This window comes from Emydura macquarii, unplaced genomic scaffold (genome assembly GCF_026122565.2).
Source record: "Emydura macquarii macquarii isolate MOO-44397 ecotype Brisbane River unplaced genomic scaffold, CSIRO-AGI_Emac_v2 contig_2897, whole genome shotgun sequence".
In the NCBI taxonomy this organism is placed as follows: domain Eukaryota; kingdom Metazoa; phylum Chordata; order Testudines; family Chelidae; genus Emydura; species Emydura macquarii.
In genome coordinates, this window is record NW_027133034.1 from 12494648 (window position 1) to 12513021 (window position 18374).

General features: G+C 38.4%; 2 protein-coding genes across 5 annotated transcripts in view; both read right to left on the reverse strand.

The window, feature by feature from the left end:
- Positions 1 to 4467, reverse strand: part of HSD17B3 (hydroxysteroid 17-beta dehydrogenase 3) — a 33642-nt gene extending 29175 nt beyond the window's left edge. For both annotated transcript variants that reach the window (XM_067568553.1, XM_067568552.1), the window contains exons 1-2: positions 4256 to 4467; positions 898 to 944 (exon numbers count right to left, since the gene is read on the reverse strand). In XM_067568553.1, the coding sequence (XP_067424654.1) occupies positions 898 to 944; positions 4256 to 4409 (201 nt within the window). In that variant the 5' untranslated portion in view covers positions 4410 to 4467. The remainder of the gene's footprint in view (positions 1 to 897; positions 945 to 4255) is intronic.
- Positions 4468 to 6932: 2465 nt separating this feature from the next.
- SLC35D2 (solute carrier family 35 member D2) overlaps positions 6933 to 18374 on the reverse strand; it is a 33138-nt gene continuing 21696 nt past the window's right edge. For 2 of the 3 annotated variants that reach the window (XM_067569306.1, XM_067569304.1), the window contains 4 exons: positions 17574 to 17641; positions 16296 to 16374; positions 13112 to 13194; positions 6933 to 12366 (listed from right to left, as the gene is read on the reverse strand). In XM_067569306.1, coding sequence (XP_067425407.1) covers positions 12264 to 12366; positions 13112 to 13194; positions 16296 to 16374; positions 17574 to 17641 — 333 coding nt within the window. In that variant the 3' untranslated portion in view covers positions 6933 to 12263. The remainder of the gene's footprint in view (positions 12367 to 13111; positions 13195 to 16295; positions 16375 to 17573; positions 17642 to 18374) is intronic. The other variant, XM_067569305.1, reaches the window with a different exon arrangement.

Below are 18374 nucleotides of genomic sequence, written 5' to 3' on the forward strand. Positions count from 1 at the left end.
ACTTATATTTATGCTTTGTGTGTTCAAACAAAATACAGTACTAACAACCCCAAATGAGTCAGACCTTATACGTCATAAGATTGGCTTTAAAACGTTATTTTTTTAAAAATTGGATCCTTTTCCCACTCCTTCTGGTTTTTGTGCTGTTAGGGTGCATGTAGGTAACATTTTCAAGCTTATCTGCAACCATGAAGGCTAGAAAATCTTTTTTTTTTTTTTCTTTTTAATTAAATGTGAGATTCTCACATGAACACTTGTTTCCAGGAGCAGAAGTTTTAAGTAAAACACCAAATATAATGGAATTTGCAATAAAATTATGAGAGTTGGCAATACTATTATTCACCTTTGTGAGATAGGTAGATATTATTATCCCAGTCTTAAAACTGCGGAAATGGAGGCAGAAAGATTAAGACCAACACTTTCAAGATTGTGTATTTAAAGTTAGGCACCCAAGTTTGAAACATTTGGTATAACCATTTCTAGTCAAAAAACAAACAGCACACCAATTGGGAATGGACCCCAAGTCAATGAATTTCCAATCCCACACCTAGTCCACTGTACTACATTGTCTCTTTATACTATATAATTATTACAAAATGATGAAATCTTTAGGATTACTCAGTACTTCCCTGTGATTTTCTTGGCACTATGGAAGTGGTTGGGGTATGAATGAATATTTCATGTCATTCTTCTAATTTTGAAAGTAAATGTCAAGTCCAATTCATAAGCTGACAAGTGATAACATGAGTTATGCACATACACAGAAGAAAGATTAGCATGTATAATGCTAGCTCTTAACTGTATAATCAGTCTACTAAATTGCAGAGAACGGTGGGAAGGGAAGAAATTTCCCGTTCATCTATATTTCTACTTTGATTTTCTAGGTGCTTATCTTACCTCAAGGGAATATGCTTTTCCAATTCCATCTCCTGCTCCTGTGACCACTAGGGAGGAAAAATAATTCAATTTATAAAGTTTCTTTTACTTTATTCTTCCTGCCATTATTCAGACTTCATGCTTCAGAATTTCCTGAACACTAATGTCCAGTGCTCAAAGAGCTGGACTAATGGTGCAAATTTTAGTCTCATTTTAGTTTTTTCCAAGGGATCTGCTTCCAATAATCAGTGATTAAATGCACTATAAAGAATGTATGGCTTATAATTCCCCCTAAAGTGTAAGCAGAACAATAATCTGTACCAAAGGTGTTTCATTCTAGATTTTTCATTTATTGCATTGACTTTTTCATCTAAGGATAAGTATCATCTTATTTAGCACTTTTCACTTTCAATAACTTTTCACTTTTTAATAACATTGACTAATTAATCCTTATAGTAACCCTATTAGGTACAGTTAGGTATGTATTATCCCCATTATAGATGGAGAAACTGAGTCAGAGATAAGCCAATTACCAAATGCCTGTGGTTAGGAAGAAATGTCTTGTGTAGGCATATTGTGGCATAATTGTCCATTATACCGGCTTTGCATTTTTTTCGGAAATATTTGGTTTTGACCAGTTGGAGACAGGATACCAAACCAGACAGGCATTTTCTGCAGAAGAATTTGACCAAAATGTTCTAACTTGGATGTCACCGGAAGAGATTTTCAGTGGCACAAAGAGGCAGTTGGGAGCACAACTGGATTGAAAGTCATGTTAGTTGGATCTCTTGAAAATTTCAGCCTTACCCCATTGTTTAAGTACCTATCATGAAGTACCTCCACCTGGAGGAATCTTCAGGTGGCCTCTAAAAATCCCACAGCCCACGGGGTTTCCTCCTCACACCAACTAGTAGCAAAACCAAAAAGTGCAATGAGTGAATCTGGTCCTGCCAGTCTCCACTTCTTCCCCCTGGACACAGCCTGGCCTTTTGCCCCTTCCCCACTCTACATAGCTCAGACCAGCCTAAGGGTATGTCTGCATTGCAGTAAAACATCCGGGGCTGGCACGATTCGGGCTCAGGCTGTGAGGCCATAGAATTGCACTGCAGCCATTGGGGCTCTGCCTGGAGCCTGGGTTCTGGAGCTGCCCCCTCTGCGGGGCCTCAGGGCCCAGGCTCCAGCTTGAGGCTGAATGACTACCGTGTAATTTTATGGCCCTACAGCCTGAGCCTGAGTCAGCTGACCCATGCCAACCGTGGGTGTTTCATACCCTAGGTGGCCTACAAAGCACAGTAGCAAGTGTAGTTCCCCCAGTCTCCAGCTAGCAGCAGAGGGTGCAGAGAGTGAATCCAGACCTGCCAGGCCACACTATTCCCCACAGCCCAGGCAGGAGCTACTGTTGTCATGACTCACCCTTCTTGCACTATCACATTCACTCTGGTGGTGGACCTCATCACTGAGCACCATGACCCTTTCTGTCCATCCTTCCCTTCCTCATCCTCTTCTCTCTGTCCCCCTTGCATCCCTCTCTTTTTGCCTACCTCTTTCCTTCAGTCTCTCCTCCATGCTCCTTTGCTCCGGCAAATCCTTCCCCACCACTTCATTCCTATCTAGTCCATTTCTACCCCACCAAACCTTTAAATACAATATCTTAATTTGTAGGTAACATTTAAAGGCGCTATGATCCTCAGGATATACCAACCATAATCAAAGCAAATTTGCCACCATATCCATGTAACCCTTCTCCCTCCATTCTCCTATCCATTCCCTTCATTCTTGCCTTCACACATCACATCATCACTTCATTTGGCTTGACATATCCTTGCGGCAGGGACCCAGCAACTAGAATGCTTTGGGTGCCATATAAACAAAATCTGACCCTAGGAACAATTCCTAAGGTAGACCCAACAAGTCTTCATAGTAAATTGTGTGAAATGGGAAATGTGAGCATTAAAAGATTTTGTCTTGTGAATGTCTCTGGAAAATACGATTTGGGTAATCTAAATTATGAGAGAAACTTTTTAAGATTAGTTGTTAAATAAACACATTACTTCCCTAATTCATATGGAGCCAGGAGCCCTAAACAAAACAAGCCGTGACTGGTTAGATTTCCTAGTAGACCAGTCATTAAAATGCAGTAGTCTTTTGGGAAAAGCAGCAGACTTAACCAGTCTGAATCTGCCAATTTTAATTCTAGAGCCTTTACATCACATGAAGCAGGATATTCTAATCAACTGTAAAAATAAACCTACCAATCTTCGCTGAGCCCAGAAGTCTTAAAGTTCACAAAGTACGGAGGGTGAACTCCTGGCTCCCTTGAAGTCAATGGCTAAATTCCCATTGACTTAAATAGGGTCAGGATTTCAACCAGAGCACTTCCACTTAATGAAATTCACCCCACACAGAGAGCCAGCGCAGGACTGGTGTCCCCACTTAAGTTCCACTTAATTCCTCAATATAGGGTTTCCATAGTGCCTGGGCCTTGTGCTAACCTTTTGAAAAGGGGTGGATATCACCCATCAATAACAAAATGTGACGTGTACAATGAGAGGTGATGTACTCCCATTAAGTAAATGAGACCAGGATCGTGGGACTCCAATATGGACGGTGGGGAAGTGTTTACACTAAAATTGGCATTTTAGGCTGATGATGGCATCTTGCTAATAAGTGACCTCATCTGTGACACTGGTAATACAGGAACTCAAACTCCAATAAATCCTCAATCCTGCTTAATGCTGTAGTTTAACAATTCTAAAAAACAACAACGTAGCATTCAATATAAAGAAAATGTTTTCTTTTTAAACACTGATACTCTTCCTTTGAGGACATGTGGTACTTTTAAAATAGAGAGGCCAAGTGGCAGATATATTACATTTTTAAGTCTACTGTAAATGTGGATGTTAATGATATTATTATTGACAGGTAACCACTTCAGACAAATTACATTGGAACAACATTACTATGAACATAGGAAACCAGCTTCCAAGGAAGGGGACCAGATGATAATGGTAAACTAGTTGTTTCATCAATGCTAAATCAAGACACTAAGAATATAGGCAATGTTATTAAAATTAAAGCACTTCCAGCAGAGAAAAGGTGTTGGAACAAGGGTGTGTGCAGTATAGGGAAGAATGAGGAGGAAGTTAAATTCCATATTATATATAACATATATGTGTTTTATTACCATTTAGCTTAATTTTCTTATAGTCCCAAGTAAATTGAAATTTCTGATTCATAAAAATTAAATCAGTGGGAAAGAAAAAAGCCCTCAGCAAATTTTGTTCTAAAAGTGGGAGGGGGACAGTAGCACTCATGATTAATAACATAGAAATTCATCACTCAATTATAGCAATAAAAATGTGAGGAAAACTTCCATTACCTGCCCATTCGCCCATTGACCGAAAGAAAGATTGAGGCAAAGCATTCCATACACGTGTGAAAAAATACTTCAGAAATCTAATGCATTTCACCAGAATAAACAGACAAATTAGACCCCCGAAGTAAGTGAACAGTTGCTGTTGGAATTCTCCCATGGTGAACAGATCCAGTGAGTTTGGATGGAATACTGACACTATCTTCCCCTTAACTGCCTCCTAGCGCACTGCTACTCTCAGAGCATTGGCAGCGAAGTATACAGTTTAATCAAATCCACTGTGTCATGTGATTTCTCCCCCCCTCACCCCACCCCCACTGAATGCCCATGGTTTAGATTAAAGTAATTTCACTATACTACACTCAGATTTGTAAACTACGGGGGGAAAATAAATAAACCCAAACTAGGATTTCTAATACCTGCTTTTAAAGAAGGTTACTTTTTTCTTGGGGAGGGGGGGACATCCAGGAACAAAAAAGAATTTTCATAGAGACTAAAGATGAGCCTAACCCAAAACCCTAGATCAGAACAATTCCAAATTCGGGGGACATTCACATCCAGATCTTTTGCTGTTGGACAAACTAAAATGGTCACTGCAGACTGCTCCAAGCTTTGGGCAAATTCATGTTGAACTAGGATCCAGCTCTGTGGCGTGGCCTCACCTCTAAATTCCCAGACAAAAATCTATGTTAAATTGCTTTTGAGATTGAGTGTTCATACCTGTAACATATGGATAACAAATATACAAGAATGTTGTAATTATCCTAAGACGAATCAGTGGAAACACAGAAAATTCAAGGTTAAGCTAAAATTATAAGAAATCCAAACATGTTAAGGTATGGAAATGTACAATTAAGGCACTCAAACAACCTTAACTCTCCTCCTTAGCAACACTATGAAGAGAAAAGAAATTTTAAAAAAAAATCTTTAAATGTCAGTTTAATCTAATCTGGGACCAGAAACACTAAAGGGCATTAATCATACACTTATTGCAGGGCAACATAAAGGTTGTTTATGTACCTGAACTACGTATTTCCATATTTTAACTTGTGTAGATTACCTTCTAACGTAAACTCTTTTAGCCAAATAATCTATGACTGAGAAGTCTTGACACGTGTATGGTTCCCCTCATATCACTGACTCATGTCAGCCAAGAGACTTGCAGTATGCAGATTAGTTGAAGAGGTAATGAAAGGTAATGACTGATTGAGCACAATGCTCCTACTCTATTTATTAGTCTTTAATTAAAACAATAACAATAATTAATAATTTAGCTTAACTGCAACTTGATTTTTCAAATGTAGGCTGTGCCTGAGATTCCAGTGAGTTTTACCAATATGGAAATTTGAAGTGTTTGGTATTTGTGTTATTCCCTTATTCAGATAATTTAGGACAAAAAAAAATCTGAGTGCTAAATTTCTTAAGGTAAAGTAATTTTAACTGAAAATGATTAAAAGATATACTTGCAAATTCTCAGGAAATTCAGTATGTACTCAGTGTGCTGTAAATTTGGGGAGGATATAGTGTTCTTCATACATAACAAGGAGGTTGAATCTCTTCAAGTGAAAATCTCAGTTCAACTTTTACTATGGAGACACAGCCAGTACCTCCGTAATAAGTGGAATATTTTATCAAGACTCTCGCTATCAGAGCAGATTGTTTTCTATACTATATTCTAATGAGATGCAGTATTTTCCAGTCATCAGACATGCAAAACCAGCCTCAGGATTCTTAGGTCTATTTCCAGCTCTGCCAATGACTGAAAGTGACCTTGGACACTTCTCTTTCCTGGGACTGGGTTTACAACAACTGTTTACAGGTTGCACTGTCAGAAAGTGTCTCCTGATATTCAGCATCAGTTTTTCTTTTCTTACTCTCATCCTATTACTGCTAGTACTAGAACAATCAATTCCTATCCATCCTTGATCTCTACAGCCCATAAATATTTGTAGTTATAATGTCCCCACCTCCCACCCAGTCACTGCTTATCCAAGCTCTGTGTACAGAATCTTTCTATACATGTTCCCTGATCATATCAGTTGCTAAATATGTGGCCTGATTTTCAGAAGTGCTAAAATATACAGCAGCTCCCATTAAAGTCAAAGGGAGCTACTGGCTGCTCAGCACTTTGGAAAAATCAAGCCACCTGTTTAGGTACCTAAATATGGATTTAGGTGCCTAATTTTAGGCATCTATTTTTAAAAATCCTGGCCTGTCCGCAAAAGAGAGAGTGGAGCAGTGAGTTCTAAGCATTTACAAAACACCTTTATGCTTTGGGTAAAACAACATATGAGTTTGCATAAAACCCAGATTAGGGTTATCTTCTGCTGTATTGCAAGAGACATTAGAAGTAGTTTTGATTTAGTAAATGGATACTTAATGGCAACTTTGTGTTCCCCACCCCAATCTGGCATTTCAGTTATTAAATACTTGTTAAAATGTTGAATTTAAGAATTACATTTGGTTGAACACTCATTTCTGTAACTTTCACTGATCTAAAGCTTGAATGGCAAATTGATAAGCACTAGAATTATGGATCAAAATTATCTATATAGAAAGAGAATAACAAGAGTACTGTTTGCCACTGTGTGATTAGACTTCAGATTTGGGATTTAATTTCTTCTTGATAAATTAAGTTTTGACATCCTACATTAAGTTCATCCACATAAACGCTGCAAACATCATCACATAATCACTTATTTTATTGTCTGTGATTTCTTAATTATCTTTTACATCTTAACAGACCATACAAATGTATAAGAATTCTCAATGTTTGTATTTTAGCTAAGCAACCCAAAATTCAAAGACTACATCAGACGCCTGGTATGCATAATTGGCTAATTATAATGATTCCAGCTATGATGTAATTATTTTTTTTGTAAACACATTTGAGCTATGGTTTACTTGTGACTTAAAAGCATCTTTCCTCTGTTCCCAATAATAAAAATATATACAAAAGTAACAATAATTGCATTTCTCTATTTATAAACACCGCAAAAAATATTGCAGAATTAAGCTAAACACCAAATTGAATGCAGTTATTTTCCTTGAGGGTTTCTTTCTAAGTGTGCCTCATTTCAATAGGTGCAAGTGCTATACACCAAGCAATGTTGTAATCCCACTGTTGTGTTGATCCTTTGATTATCAGTAAAAGCCATCCTGCCACCTTGCCTACCTGCTTAAAGTTGGACTGACAGGTAGTTTAGGCCCAACATTTAGATTTTGGTGGTAGTGGTGGGGCAAAGGGAGTTTTGTTACACAACATGAACAGAAAAATGTTCAAGATTTTTTTTTTTTAAATGTACAAGAACATTTTAAAAAATTGAAGCTGAACTGGCAGAATTGTGCTAAATCGTAATAAGCAGAAAGTGAAAGTGACTAGCATGCTTTCAAGTACACCAAACTACACTCCCGGACTTTTGGGGTGTGTTTACACTGTGATTAAAAACCTGTGGTTGGTCTGTAGTCAGGGTCGCGGGGCTCGGATTAAGGAGCGGTTTAATTGTGGGGCAGACATTCAGGCTCCCCAAGTTGTGAGACCCTCCCAACTCACAAGCTCTTTGAGCCCCTGCTCCAACCTAAGCCCGAATGTCTGCATCGCAGTTAAACAGCCCCTTAGCCCGAGCCCAAATCGGCTGGCATGGTTCAGCCGTGGGGTTTTTAATTGCAGCATGAACATAGACATAACCTCAGCACACTGCAGGAGTGTCCACGTGGGACATTATCATGCAGTAAACTGGTACGCTATAGATCTACCCCTTGGGTTGCTGCACAGTAACCTACCAGGTAGACAAGCCTTAAGAGAAATTAATTCAACCACAAAACAGTCTAGGCACAGCTGCTTTCTGGATTGGGAAATGAAAGGTAAGATTACAATATGGGTTTGGTTATGGCATGCAGCCCCAACTCCAGCCAGTGGAAGTGCAGGGGTGCTTCACCCAGCAGGAGTGATGTAAGATATTGTACCTCAAGCAGGTAAAATACCTCCGAGCGCTAGAAAGAGACCGGCTGTGCCACCTTCGGGGAAGGCGGTGTGTCTCTGGTCTCCTTGCTTTGGAGAAACTCGTGCTTACGATGGTACAGATCCTGGGAATGCAAAGACGACTCTTGTGTTTGACTCCTAAGCAGAGAGAGGCTATTTGCTCCCCAATCTGGTCCTGGATGTAGGGCTGGCAGAAAGTGGTTACACCTGTGAGAATTTGAAGAAGTTTTCAGTTTTGCCCTAAAAACTATTAAGCAGCAGGTTAAATATCATGCAAAAAAGATTTCAGCAATCAAGCAGCATGGTTTATATTTTAAATTAAGTTATCAAAACACACTGACTAGAGATGGACCAGAGTCAAAATGCTGCCTTCAACCCTGCCAAATTTTGGAGGGTATTTGAAATCCAAACCTGGCTCAGGTTTTTGCAAATGGCCTCCAGTTTTCTGGGCTGAAAGATAACCACAGAAACAAATGCCCCCTCCCCCTAAACTTCAGGGTGTTTAAATCCACATCCATAATACATGGCTCTCTAATACTAACAAAATACAAGGGTGTTGTTTGAACATCAAAATGATGAAACACCATTTCAACACCTGTTCTGCCTTTCTTTAATGGTTCACATACTGGTTTCTGGATTAGGGCTTGTCTGCACAGGGAAATTTACTGGTATAGCTATTCCAATATAATAATACCAGCATCAGGAAACTTATTGAGATAGCTGGGTAGGTGAGCCGTTAGGCCGTTCTTTGAACTGTTCAAAATGCAGTGGTTTCACTTCATGGGACTTCATACAAGCACGGTCTTTGGTTTGATCCACACAGACCTTAGAAAAGAAATGAATAAAAGGGAATATAAAGCATACAATACACTCCCATTTATTTGGCTGGCCTGGGGGGACAGCCCAAACTCTGAGATAACGAGGCATTCGGATAAACAGAAATGCTGTTCTGAGCTGCAGTTTCATTGATAAAGAAATACAGGGAACAAAGGGAGGAATGCCGATATCCCTAGGGGAATGTCTACCCTACAGACACAGACACAGCCCAGCTATGGCTCTGCTGTTGTGCCACTGCAGTGCATAGTGTGGATGCTTCCTACATCAACAAAAGGGACTTTTTCCATCTGTTGTTGTTATCCATCCCTCCGAGAGGCAGTAAATAGGTGGATGGAAGAATCCTTGTTGACCTAGGCACGTCCACATTAGGGGTTAGGTTGACCTAATTATGATGCTGAAGGCATGAAAATTTTCACAGCCCTGGGCAATGTAGATAGGTATAGGTTGACCTAAGTTTTAGGTATAGACCTGACCTAGGATTTCAAGAATCTGTAGTTTCTGCTTGATATCCAAACACAGCTCTTTTTATTTTTGACACTGTCCTGCCGAGCTGCTGAAACAAGATTAGGTCTCACTAACTGCAGGTAACCACTAATAATCACTATACAAATACAAACCTGGTGGGTAGCGCTAACAGGTGTTAAAAAGCTAATTGAGAATTGATCAGCGGGTGATTCATTAACATAGGGCTATATGAGGGACACACTGTGGATTCAGATAAACTAGGATTTTCGGATAAAGGGAATTTGGATTACTGGAATTGTACAGTATAAAACAGTGAGTTGTATAGAGAAGGTAGATTGGACTCTCAGCACAAGAACAAAAAAACCTAGCTGGCTTCAAGGCTGAGCTTGATAAGTTTATGGAGGGGATGGTATGATGGGACAGCCTAGTTTGGCAAATAACGGATCTTTGACTACTAGCAGTGAATATGCCCAATGGCCTATGAAGGGATGTCAGATGGGGTGGGTTCTGAGTTACTACAGAGAATTCTTTCCCAGTGTCTAGCTGGTGAGTCTTGCCCACATGTTCAGGGTTTAATTGATCATCATATTTGGGGTCGGGAAGCAATTTTCCCTCAGGGAAGATTGGCAGAGATCCTGGGAGTTTTTCGCCTTCCTCTGCAACATGGGGCCCGGTTCACTTGCTGGTGCATTCTCTTACCTTGAAGTTTTTAAACCATGATTTGAGGACTTCAGTAATTCAGTCATAGGTCAGAGGTCTATTACAGGAGTGGATGAGTGAGGTTCTGTGGCCTGCACTGTGCAGGAGATCAGACTAGATGATCATAATGGTCCCTTCTGACCTTAAAGTTTATGAACAAGGAGACAGTGAAGGAAACTAAAAAGGTGGGAAGTTCAAACGAATAAAAGGAAATACTTTTTCACACAACACATGATTAAGCTGTGGAACTTGTTGCTGCAGGAAGTCATTGAGGCCAAGAACTTAACAAGATCCAAAAAGAGAGTGGACAATTATCTGGCTATCAAGAATATCCAGAGTTGTCATTAAGGACAACAAAAATTTTGGAACCCTGTGCATCTCTGTTAGAGATCAGGATGAGACATATGTGGCAGATATCCCACATTTGCTGGCTGTGAGATTCTGACACCTTCCTCTGAAGCATTTGGTATAGGCCACTGTCAGAAAGGATACTGGACTAGATGAACGTCGGTGCTGACCCAGAATGCCACTTCCTATGTTCCACATGAGTTTACATGCCCCAAGTTTTGCTGAGTTTGAACCCCAAATCTCAAACTGAAATGTCAGTCAATCAATACTATCCCAATACACCTGGTTCCATGTCAAAACTTCGTGAAATTTCCAACCCTTCTCATGATTTCAACTTGGCTCATGCTTATCTGAAATTGAGAACCCTATAATAATAATAAATCACTGTGTACTCCTATCGTACCATTTGAGGTTCTCAAATGTTTTGTGGAGATTGATTAATTTAGCTTAAATACACACCCAGTGATGTAAGTAAAATATATATTTTCTGCCTTTTCAGATAAGAAAACTGAGGCAGACAGTAGTTATGTTATTGTCCAACATTTATGGCAGAAGCAAGAACAGAACCCAGACCACCCAATTTCAAGTCTTGTATTTCAACCACTGGACTATCCTCCCCCTCATTAGTGAATCTTTGGGAACACATTTTTGAGTTTAGAGTATAGAACAAAACCAGATGAATTCTGGGTGGTTTCAGCTATCATTATGTACATGGCACACTGTGGGACATCAATTCTGCATCAATAAAACATGATGGCATAAAGTCAGTCTTCCACTCTTTTTTTTTCTGCTCCAGTCAGCACACAGTCATAGCATTTACTATACAGATTTCAAAGGTAAGCACTGACAAACAAACCATGTGCAGAGGGGGACCTTTAATATCTAAGTATGCACACCTGAACAGAAATTAATTTACCTTTCTGATCTCTTTCATTTTTCCATGCAGTACTGGCTAATCAGCCAAGAGATTTCTGTTTAAACAATGAGTATTTCTCTCACTGCCCATCTCTTCCTTTTATTTGATCCAGAAGCACAGAGGATCACAGAGGAGGATAGCTTCATTGGAAGGATTAAGCAGAGAATTAGTAGGATCAGAGAGAAACTCCTTATTGAAAACATACTGGGCCATACTCTGAGTTCCTTACTTAGTTTTCGATCACTCCTTATACAGGACAAACACCCAGGGTCCAACTGATCATGGTTCTGCACTTTGTGCAGTCATTTACATTAGTACAAAATGGGTGTAAAACCATTCTGCTTTGGTAGCATGGTACACCCTCTTCATATATGTGAACAAGTCCACAGGTACCAGAAAGTAATAAATCAAAACTGCATCATATTCAGTGAGAGTTTTGCTGATGAAAACTGAGTAAGAACTTTAAGATTTGGCTAATTATAAATATCATCAATGACAAGAAGAATAGAGACAGTTACGACCGGCCCATTGCTTTGGATAGATGCTCCCTTGTTATAAATCATCCTTGGTACAAAAGAATAAAAAACAAAAGTTGTAACACTGTGTGTAAGAATACATCTCAGCCTGTAAGATTTGTGTGTACAATGGTAACTGAGGTAGATTTTTCTCATTTCAGACACATTCCTGCTGCATGTGCTTGATTCACTTTATGGCAGTGCTGCTTAGTGAGCTTGCTTCTTCACTGCCTTTCAAGTTATTCATTTCTGCTAACTCTTTGAATCAAGATGTGTGTTTTCTTCGTCTGTAGGCTGCTTAGGCTTGCTGTGTTCTCGTAACGTTAAAAATGAATATCTCAGTCCTCCTGCCATGCTGAAGAAGAGAGAGCAGACACAGTGTCACGGAGACTTGCTGACAAAAATCATGTATGCATATAACAACTTTACTTCCAAAAGATTTCAAAGGGCTTTACAGACCGAGAGCCAGATTCTCAACTGGTGTCAATTTGTATAACTTAGAGCTACCCTGATTTACATGTGCTGAGAATCTGGCCCTCAATATTTGGGGGGCGGAAGGGGAAATCAATAAATAACCACTCTGTAGCCCCCATATGGGCTGGGATGCAGCAGCCAATCTGCACTGGAAACACAACAGTTTTTCAGAACTGGAAATGAAGAATGATTACTCGTACTGAAAGTACACCATTCTGGCACACAGATTCAGTAACAAGTCATAGGGAAGAGCACATCTCATTGAATCAACATTCCCATTTCCTCAATACTCAGTTTCCTTAGATGACTCAGCCCCAAATTGACAAGACCCAGCTCTGTTCATAAAAACTAATGAGCTACAGCTCCAAGTAATAAAACTGCAGGCATATCTACATAATTAAAATCTTAACATGATAAAATAAATATACAGAAAAAACATAAATAGGCATTCAAATTAGAACTAATCCTAATGAATTTTATATCCTGAGGCAACATGTAGGACTTGCCGAGCAAAGGGATTCAAAATTACATCAGCCAAATTGGGCAACTGTAACAAAAATAAACTGGTCCTCATTAAAGAATAATTTCTCAGTTTACCAAATGAAGACCATTCAAATTCCACTCACCAAATATTGAGCCCTATAAAGTTTAATAGAGAGAATATGTAGTCTCCACCAACCAACATTCCAATATAAGCGATGGATATATTCTGAAAAGAAAGCAAAAGCCGTGCATTTACTAAACTATTTTAGTCTCTGAGAACTTAAATGTCATCAGATTAATTTACTTTTGTAAATGTTTAGTTGTTGGCTCTTCAAAAACTATTACTAGAATCAGTTTCACAGTGTGGTGGTTTTACTAATAAGGCAAAAAACAAGAAAATAAACATTCATCATTTTCCCATATCTGAACAATTCACTACAAGCTGATTGAGGTAGGAAGTTTTTGAAGGACCAGAAATTCCAAGGATTATTTCTGTAACGCTTTTCTATATACCATCCTTGCAGGGCACATTTTCAGCTGAGCCGTGTCTCTTTTTTTCAGGTGTAAATCTCAGCATTTCTGTCTACAGCTTTTTGATTTATGTCTGCAACTGTGTAGAAGTTCAAGTACTCAGATTTGCACTGGCTATTTAACCGTAGGCACAAATTGTGCCCTCCTCCACCCAAAAAACAGATGCTCCTTTTTGCAATATAATGCGGGTTCCTCTTCACTGAAAAAAGATATGTTCTTAACTCAGGTTAAAATAGCAGTGAAGATGCAGCAGCAACTCAGCCTTTAATTTAGACTAGACACTCAAGTCCAACCCCAGCTTCCCCTTTAGGCTCTAGTTCAAGCTTTTAACTTGGGTCAGCAACTCAAATGCCACGTTTTCATTGCCATTTTAAAAGGAGTTAGCTAGTTTAGATCAGCCAACCTAAATTAAGAATGTACCTTTGTTGCAGTGAAGACTTACCCTAAGACTCATTTCACCTCCAATTTCCTGAAAATAAGTCTCATGTCATCCGAGAGGGAAAAAAAGCATGCAATTAAAAAAAAAAATCCATTGTTCTACAAGGTTCACTATTTTGCTTTCCAGAATTAAAAGACAGTCAGATCATTTGGCTGTAGGTCAATATGGACACATCTTTTAATCCAAAAAATTTTTAAATTTCAAAAAAGATTGTTTTTTCTTGGAGACAGATGGAAATGTACTATATGTAGTGTGTTCATTTTGCCAATACTATGGTTTCAAAAGTTTTGGCATCTAATATGGTCAATGACCTCATTTCTACCAGGAGTAAGAGTCAAAGTGCCTTTCAAAATTCAAAAAACCTTTCTGAAATTACTTTCGCTATTTTTATTTAGTCGTCTTCATTCATGTGGCTTAAAAAACAGCAACGTGAACTGTATAAGTCTTGGCTGACAATCCAACTAATTGCTTCAGGTGATGTGTAATGGATGTCCAGAGATATCAGGAGGATAAGATCATTTGGGACTTTATTTGATTATGTGTTTCACAGTCTGAAGTTCATTTCAGCAGTCACAAATAAGATAGCAGATCAGTCCCCATTTATTGGAAAGGTAGAAGCATTTGCCCTGTGACGTGTGGATGCGATTTAAAGTGGACCATATTTCCTAGGGGAATGAAAAGTCACTGGATTCTTTGGTTGGGTCCTTGATGAAGTGTTATTCAGGACTCTGGTATGCTTCCACCTTGGCTCACCATTGATTTTCCAGGGAAAATCCAAGTCTTTGGAGCTTTTACAATGCAAGCTGAAAAGATTTTTTTTTAGATTTGAGTCAGAATTTCAGTATGTTATTTGAGTCTTCATATACTGGAAAATCCTTGTTTCTCGAAAGTGATGAGACCCCTAAAGGATTCTCATGTCACTGCAAATTTGGGGTGGGTATATGTGAACCAGTATGGGAAGCCATGGTTGTGTCACTGATTTTATTGTTCCTGTAATGATCCACATTTATTTAGTTATTATCTGATTTGTAATGTGCCCTGTCTAGATAAGTGGTTCTCAACCAGGGGTACATGTACCCCTGGGGGTACATAGAGATCTTACAAGAAGTACATCAACTCAGCAAGATTTACCTAGTTTTACAACAGGCTACATAAAAAACACCAGTGAACTCAGAACAAACTAAAATTTCATACAGACAATGACTTGTTTATAGTGCTCTATATACTATACTCTGAAACGTAAGTACAATTTTATATTTCAATTGATTTATTTTATAATTATATGGTAAAAATGAGAAAGTAAACATTTTTGCAGTAATAGTATACTGTGACAGTCTTGTATTTTTAAGTCTGATTTTGTAAACAAGTAGTTTTTAAGTGAGGTGAAACTTGGGGGTTTGTAAGACAAATCAGACTCCTGAAATCAGTAGTCTGGAAAGATTGAGAGCCACTGATCTAGATGTCTCAGGGCACATGTACAAAATTTAAAAACAACAACAATGCATGGCTCAGATCTGAGAGATAAAGTTTCCACTTCGTTTGCCAGAATTAGAAAAGAAAACATTGAGAAGACAGCAACTACAATCTTCCTTTGACAAATTTAAACACGTTGGAGGCAGTATTTTTCTCAGCCATCCAGGTGGTGCTTCTCTAAGCTTTTGCAACCAGTCTGACAAAGGGCATTCTAGAAGAGATGCTTAAGATCTTCTCTCCTTCATTCAGCTGGAGAACCAATTTACTGGGTCTTTTTTTTAAACCAGTTCTCTTCCTTCATTTGACAACTCTTAGGTTTTCCTCCATGAATTGGCTGGTGAGAGGTCAGTGACTGTCTCATCATGGACACTTGGGCCTTGTGTACATGAGGAAGTTGTACTTGTGTTATTTTAAATTGGTTTAGTTAAACTGGTGCAAAAGGCTGCACAGACATTCTTAATTCAGTTTAACCCATGCTTTGCTTGGATTATCTTAAATCAATTAGAAATCGGTTTAAGATAAACCAAAATAAGTCACTCAAACTGATATGAGTGTTCACACAAGAGCTTGCATCAGATTAACTAAATCAGTTTAAAATCAAACCTTTAGTTACACTAGTGCAACTTTATCATGTAGACAAGGCCTGAGTAATGTTCATTTCTACAATACATCTGAGTTTCACTTAGTCTGAGGAGAAATTATACTCATTCTCCTAATGTGGATCTCCTGTACTGTCAAATGTAGCACTGCCACCAAGACATGGATTAGCCTTTGTTGAGTTTCCAGCTCATACAGACACTCGCAATACCTGCAAGACACTTGGTGACTGTATACTCTGCACCATCTGTTTCATTGTTCTCACTTTTTTCCTTGCTACCACTTACCTTAATTGCACCAACCACTGATGTCGTAAGTGCAGAATTGTAATGGCTGCACAGGACCGTAGAATACATTAAGAGAAATCTAAGGTGAAAAAACAAATATTAGTAAGTTCATTCCACATTAATCTATTAAACAATTCAGCATTATACAATGGTATTCCTGTTAATCTAAAGTAAAAGACTTTTAAAGTAAAAAACATTTGCCTGACACTGGGTTACATTAAGTACAATACAGAATGGCCTCACTTCAGAGTGAGGCAGGGTACTGAGGTTTACATTAGCACTTCTAATGCTAAATTGTGCTATAGCTTCTTTCATAGAGATTGTGTTTCTATCTCTGTCCATAGGTTTGTGGACTACTCTTCAGCTGACCTAGGTCCCAATCCTTCAAGGCACTGACAATTTCTAAGAGATGCTAAACATCTCTCTCTCTATGAATGTCAATGTGAGCCAAAGATGCTCAGTAACACTTTCAAGTGCTCAGGACCTTGCATGATCAAGGCCCTGAGGAGGGTCCTCAAATGTATCAGTTCCATTAAAGTGCATTTACATTCGGGGGAGGGGGGGGAGATCCACTTTAAAAAAAGAAGACATTGTAGGGTTATTGTTTAGTTTCTTTTAATGACTCCCATACCAAAATCTGTTTAAATTACAAATCTGAAAATGATTTTTATAAATGTCAGTTGTGCAAGCCCCACCTGAGATGTCAGTCAGGCTGCATCTTCTCTGCCTCTTAAATCACCACCAGTAGTACCAATTTCATTATCTGTACTTAGTTGACACTGGTTGGTGATGTACCGAGACAGAATAGAATCCAGTCATGTTCTTATATTTTTATTTGCTCTGCTAACTGTACCAAAGGCTTATATTTTATTACTGTTCATCATTTTTATAGTGCCCAAATTGTGCTAGGTGCTTTAAAGAACAAATAAATAGACATGGTCCCTGCCCTAAAGAGCATTCAATCTACTGAACTCAGTGAAATAAGATCATATATTTTGAAGACAGATGACAGATATGATTGAGTAAGGTGACATTTTAGAGTCATATTTCTGACGACCACAGTGAAAAAACAACAAATGCAAGTAACTGTTCTGATCCTAATCTACATTCTTGGAAATTTCCTGAGCTTTGCCATCTGACATTTCAATGCACTATATTCGCCTAGAAATTCCCAGAGAACTACCTTGAGGACCTACTTTTTTCTGCCAAACTAACTATATTTCTGAGAGATTAAATAAAATTAGTCCAAAACCTCTTCATTTATCATTGCATTCTTACCCCAAGAAGCAGGAGAGAAGAAACTGAAAGAGAAATAAAAAATTTGTCCAGTGTTTGAAATCTGTGGCCTATTAAAAAGAAATAAATATGTAATTAAATAGTGTATAATTAAATATATACATTCATGGAAACATTATTAAAATGAAAATGTCCAAAATAAGAAACAACTGATTACAATTCATGTTAGAATTATGAATTCTCATTGGAGATAGCCTGCTAAAAGTATAAAACTAACAATACAATTGATTTGTAACATATTCTTTAATTATTCTGGTCATTACACAATCTTGTAATTGTGCAGAGCAGAGACATTAGACTGCATGTTGCAAACACTATGCAACCAACAAATAGTTCTTTATACAGAATCTTGATTTGATCTTTCATTCATTGATGCTGTTGCCTTATACTGCATATCATTAATCAGGTTTTTAAGCATTCAGCCCTGGTTGGGATGATGAGGTTAGTCCTGCTTTGAGCAGGGGTTGGACTAGATGACCTCCTGAGGTCCCTTCCAACTCTAATATTCTATGATTCTATGATTCTATGATTCTATAATATGCAACCAACTAACCCTTACACTAAAACCAGTGAAAGAATAAAGAAATAAAATCTTCTCCAAAAAAGACACCTATTCCATATCCATGTATTGCTTATTTACAGCTTTTAGGGCCCAATCCTGCACCTACTGAAAGCAAAGGGACTTTTGCTACAGATATTACTGGATATGGGATCAGACCCCCTCATCCTTCATTTCAATGAGATTTTACAAATGGGTGTATCTTTTTGAAGGTTTTCAAGAAT